The following is a 6,193-nucleotide window of genomic DNA, read 5'->3' as shown; positions in this document are numbered from 1 at the left end:
CCTCATGATCAGAATAATATGGTTTTCATTCAGTTATAAGTTTTATGTAAATGTCTCATCTTTTATTAAAGCGTACAATTATAATATGTTGTCAGCACTGCTGTTTAAACCTACCAGTTCTAGATGAGGAGTGGTCTCTTCAAAGACATGTAGACAGTGATTCTGAAAATATATTGGTTCTCTTTTTTACCTCCAGTAAAATACATGGTAATCATTTGCATATTAGAAAATTAGAGGGAGACAGGAAACATACATAAGAGACAGACTTGTAGTCAATACTCAGAGAGAATTATTAAAATAAACTTGTTGGTTTGCCCTAGAGTTCAGACCAAAGACTTACCCTGTTATCATTTAAGTGGATTGTGAATTCACTAAGTATATTAGCCATGTGAAATTTCTCTAGAATGTGCTTCCCCTGGAAGCCCTAACTCAAGTAGTTTGGGTGATGGTAGGTGAACACATTCATAGAAAATGAAACTATCATAGATGATACTTGAAGAAATTTTAATTCTCTTCATTTGATTACATGGATATGAATATTTTTAAGAATTGTGATAATTCAATTTTTTATACATCTAAAATTAAGATAAAAAACATTTATACTGAGCAAGGCTTATAAGAAAATTCATAGACCATTGACCCGTTCCTAACATAGATAAAAATCTTTTACTTATATATGTGACTGTAGAGAGAGGGAGGGTGGTGGCGGAGCTTTTATTATTCTTAATGACCTTTATTGATTAATGGCAATCAATAAATTAGTGGAGTTTAGCAATTCACTGTTCAGAAAAGTTAGAATTTCACTAAGTCCTTTACAATTATGTAGAACTTCAAAATAATTCAACAGTACTAGTGAAAGATCATGGAAGATGACTCTAGTATAATTTTATGGTACAATAATGTAATTAAGTAAGCAAAATTATAAAGGTGAACTAAAGATACATTAGAGATGAGTTCATTTTCTAGAAGAATTTTTCTGTTTGTTTTTATATGTAACCCCTCCGTGATTTTCCAACAGTTATAACTTTCTTGAAAAGATTACAAAGAAGTGAGGGTGGTAAATTTGCTAGTAGATTTTTTCTCACTCTGACTGAGCCTCTGAATGTTTTTTAATTTAGTACTCCACCTAGCCATTAGCAATCAGTCATAATTGCCATGAAAACAAAACCTTTTAAAATTTCTCTTATGAAGATCTATATGCCACAGTTTAGTGTTGCATTACTATTTGAAGAGGTATATAAGAAAGGAAAGGATTCTTAAATACAAAAATTAAAAAGAATGTGCACAAATTGGATACCCAGACACTGCTACTCAAGTCATATGGTGAGCATACCATACATAGGATATTTCAGAATAAAGCTGCAATTTTTCAAAGATATATTCTAGGGCCAAATTTAAGTAGAGGAAAAGGAAGAAAGGGATAAGAAGGAAATATAGTTTGATTTTCAAGGTGCATTATTCTATTAAATAAAAGACATGAGGAGATGGTTTGGTGTGTTTTTGCATAAATTTAGCTTTTGTATTTGACTTCAGACAGCCTCATTGTAGTTTCAATAAACTCACTGTTAGTATCATTTAATAAATTCAGGCTGACTAAGTGGAAGAACCAAGAAACTATTCTCTCTGCTTTTACTTTTGCTATGATTTATCTCCACTTAACGAGAATAGAGCTCTATCAAACTTTAATAGTATTTGGAATCTCATCTTTCCCATTCTACAAACCCTTTAATAATTTTACATTTCTGACAAAAAAAAAAGGATCCACTAGACTTTCGTTTTCTAGTCTTCTTCCATCTATAAAATCTCAGTATCAAATTTGTTCCCGTAATTCATCAACCTCCTTCATAAAATTTTACTTTCAGGACCTACAAGCTCTTCCTCACTCTGCAATATCTGCATAGTTGGCCTTTCTTCCAAGAATGCTACTTTCCCTCTCTAACGTCTAACTATGTAGCTTTCTCAATGCTTGGCTTAACTGTCCCCTCTCTAGAATGGTCTTCTAAGACCACTGTGACTAACATAGATACCTCCCTGCACCTTGTTATTCTCTTCAAGGCAGGGACACGATATGTATCATTATCAATGTAGCTCTATTGCTTGGAAAAGCGTCTGGTACTCAGTAAATGTAAAGAAGACTGTTTTATGAATGACTGAATTCACTTGAAAGATCCTTGACAAATCCATATTGTTTGGCATACAAAGATAAAATAAAAAGTACAAAGTTTTAATTTTTAATATTTCAATAGATATTGAATTCTTACAAAATTAATTGGGTCTCAAAGAAATGTTTGAAAGGTTTATTTCGAAATAAATTTTTATACTCTACTAAGATGATTAGCCCTTTGAGGCCACAGTAAAAACAAATGCTCTACAAATCCTAATTCAACTCCCAATTCCACTGAGATGCTTTTGTACATTTACATATATTGATAGATATTTTTAACAATCATTAGGTTAAAAAACATAACTTTACAAATAAAAATACATACTAAACACCATCTTGTGTGTTATCTTACTATAGTTTCATATTTTATATCTTAATTCACTGGATTATAAAATTTTTATAAGGAGATATGTTTATATATTTTAAAATTCTAAGACAATGCAGTGTATAATAAATGCATGCTCTTCAAGACATTATATCAGTGTTATAAACATTTTCTATTAAAAATATTAAATCAAAAATATCTTAATAATTCCAGGAATTTGGAGGAATAAAATTGATATTATTTAATATCTTCATTTTAATTATTTGACTAAGTAGTTAAGACTCAAGCCCTAAAACAGCAGAAAACACACACACAAAAAATGAGATATTACAAACAGAATTTAAGGAACCAGCCAAGAATATGTTGGCTGCTCAGTCTCTTAATGGCTGCCTTCATTTCTTGATTTCTCAAAGTATAAATAATTGGATTAAGGAGGGGGGTGATTACAGAATAAAATATAGAAAGAAACTTATCTACAGAATAACTGTTGAATGGAAAAGCATAGATGAAGATAGCTGGGCCGAAGAAGAGAGTTACCACAGTGATATGAGCAGACAGTGTGGACACAGCCTTGGAGGATGCACTGGAGGAATGCTGCCAGATGGTGACCAACATGATGATGTAGGACGTGAGCAACAGAATGAAGCAGACCAGGGACAGCAGTCCACTGTCTGCAATCACCAAGAGCTCCAGGATATAGGTCTCAGTGCAGGCAAGCTTGATGACCAGGGGCAGGTCACAGAAAATGCTATCCACAACATTGGGACCACAGAAAGGCAACCCTATTGTGAAAACCATTTGGCTTGTGCTATGTATTAACCCAGTTGTCCATGAGAGCAGTAGAAGCACAATGAGCACTCTGTGGTTCATTATGGTCTGGTAGTGCAAAGGTTTGCATATGGCAACATACCTGTCGATGGCCATAGCTATCAGGAGAGACATCTCGCCGCCCCCAAAGAAGTGCATAAAAAACATCTGAGTCATGCAGCCCCACATGGAAATGGTCTTGCGTTTTCTAAGGAAGTCTGCAATCACTTTGGGAGTTGCCACAGAGGAAAGACATAAATCAAAGAATGATAAATTTGCCAGAAGGAAATACATGGGGGAGTGAAGATGGTTATCAAATATCACAGAGATCACAATGAGAAGGTTTCCCACTACGATGGCTACATAGACAAGAAAGAAGATGGCAAAGAAGAGAATCTGGATTTCTCGAGAACTAGAGAGTCCCTGTAGGATGAACTCAGAAACACTTGATCTGTTATTCAGGGTATCCATCCTTCCATGTGCAGGAGTTTGTCACAAGTTTTCTAAAAGAAGGGAACACACAGAAAACCACAGAGATTAACAAGACAATGAACCTAATCATTTTATTTATTGTATTACTTATTCAGGGGACCAATCCTTTTGACAATGTGACTGCTTTGTAGCTATTCCTTGGTATTTTTCAGTTCCAGATATTTCACAGAATCACAAAGCCATTAGAAACTGTGGTGGATATAGAGTGATTAGATGAAAATTTGCCTCTTGGTTAATACAAGGTAGGGTCAGTAAGATACTTGAGTAAACTTAGTAATCCTTCATTCTCAGCTCCAGAACAGACTGTGAATGAACACTTAGTTTATTAGAGTGATAGGGAATCCTTTTGAGAAGCATCATGGGAGTAGATTTTTATCTTTTTGTAGCTCTCAGGAAAAACAGTAACGGACACATTTTTGTCATATCCTCATTATGCGCTAAAAAGTCTGAGAACAATGTCACATTAAAAAGTATTGCTTGTATAACAAAATGTGCATTATGCATTCCTCTAGAAAACTAGAAAATACTAATTAGAGTCCATGCCCATATTTTTGATGTACAGTTGACTGTTTAGACAGGTGTATTGTTAATTGAAATTAAAGCCAATCATTAAGAAAAGATTAAGGTTTTAGACGTGAATAACCCAGATTGATTCTCAAAACTATAGATGCTCATTGCACGTATTGCCTAACTCTTCAGTTTGTGCAGTTAATGAACTAAGTGTATTCCATTGTCTGTTCTTATGCAATTGCTGCAAAATTGGATGAAAAGACCACTTGTAGCTGATATCCGTGTTTAATGCATATATTTTCACCTGTAATGTGTGCATACAAATCCCAAAATCACCACCATCAAGGCTAGGGTGTAGTGAAGTTGACCACTTTAGTCTTGTTCAACTTGTCTCCCTCAAAGAGGTGTAAAGAGTGAGGTGAATCATTAACCTCTGCTTACTTAAAGTAAACAAAAATGACAACAAACAAATGTGGATGTGTTGCTTAAATATTTGTTTGCTCACAATTCTTTTCTCTAAGTTTCATTTAACCTTCACTTTCTCCCAGATGGATATGAGGTGAACTCAGCTAACCTAAGTGAATTTTAAAAAGTAAGTACTTACATTTAAAGATGTCAGGGCACAACCTACACCAATCAATTTGTTCATAGCCTCCACTTTTGACTTCATGTAAGTCTATTATCCAATTCTTTATTATAGACTTGTTGCTCATATCCAGTACTATTCTTGTTTTTTGTCAGAGTCCTACACCCAGACCCAATAATGATTATGAGGGAAGAAAATCAGATAATATGTGCTTTTTCTTTGTACATTTTAGTCTTTAATCACACAGTTAAATATTTAAAATGCAGTTTTTTTGGCTAACAATAATGAACATCTTTATTTGTTCATTGTGCTTGTTCTCATACAGTAAGAGATCATGTTCAGCTACTGCCTGTGGATCTTCTGTGTTTCTACAAAGTATCATATGAGTAGATTTGCAAGAGCACATGGACCTGCAAAGATAGAGTATCACATTACTCAATTTCTCCATGATCCTTCTAGCTAAAGGAGTGCTTAAATATTTCATCATTTTTAGGCTGTTTGTGTGGAAATATTAAATTTCTTCATAAGTTTCTCCTTATAAGTTTAACAAGTGTAATGATAGCATCATTTATGCTATATTATGAGTGGTATTATGCTATGATTTTTTATCATAGAAAGAATGAAGCTATAGATCAGGCATTTTATCCTTGTAGTCCTATTATTTATCCCTCTCTAAAAATAATTGCATACATAAAAGCAACTGAATGACTTTCTTTACGTGATGCAATAATTCAAAGAATAAAATAATTCAATCTGATCAGTGTGTAGCTTAACAATTTAAACATACATAGATGCCTGCTCTCTAAGAATGTCTTATTTCGTTTGGATTGCTGGAATATTTTCTTAACAACAACAACAAATACAAAAAAACAAATTTTTGTTTTTATTCTTTCCAATCGTAACAAAATCTAATGCTTTCCAGTTTAATTTCCCCCTTTCCAGCCCTCTCCTCCGTTGAGATTTTGGCATTTGCATTTAATTACTTATGGTCATACATAACACTGGAAATTCAAATACTGTGGCAGATGTAGTATATTGATAGCATAATATATCAGGGTTGTGTAACCTACCAGCTTGCACTTGGACTTAGGCAGTAACATCATTATGAAATCCTGTATGCTGAATCTTCATCATCCAGTGATTTTTTTTTCCCTGCTCTGGATTCAAAAGGCAACAGTATTTAAATAGATCCATTAATAAGAGGTATAAAAAAAACCTAATTTGATTGTTACTTATTTCCTCAGAGACTGGCAGTAAAAAAGCCATGGGGATTGTAAAAATAGCTCTTCTGCCATTGCAGAAAGTGACA

General features: G+C 33.7%; 1 protein-coding gene across 1 annotated transcript; it reads right to left on the bottom strand.

Annotated features, from left to right (window-relative positions):
* Positions 1-2,816: 2,816 nt before the first annotated feature.
* Positions 2,817-3,767, bottom strand: LOC123632276 (olfactory receptor 4K13-like). Its single transcript, XM_045542394.1, has one exon. The coding sequence runs from the start codon at positions 3,765-3,767 to the stop codon at positions 2,817-2,819; it is 951 nt and encodes a 316-aa protein (XP_045398350.1).
* Between the last annotated feature and the right edge of the window lie 2,426 nt (positions 3,768-6,193).

The sequence above is a fragment of the Lemur catta genome, chromosome 1, assembly GCF_020740605.2.
Source record: "Lemur catta isolate mLemCat1 chromosome 1, mLemCat1.pri, whole genome shotgun sequence".
Lineage (NCBI taxonomy): Eukaryota > Metazoa > Chordata > Mammalia > Primates > Lemuridae > Lemur > Lemur catta.
The sequence above is the reverse complement of the archived record's forward strand: the minus strand, read 5'-3'. Positions and strand labels throughout refer to the sequence as shown.

Excerpts from the sequence above, each read along its gene's own strand:
- LOC123632276 (XM_045542394.1), bottom strand. The coding sequence starts at position 3,767 with ATGGATACCCTGAATAACAGATCAAGTGTTTCTGAGTTCATCCTACAG.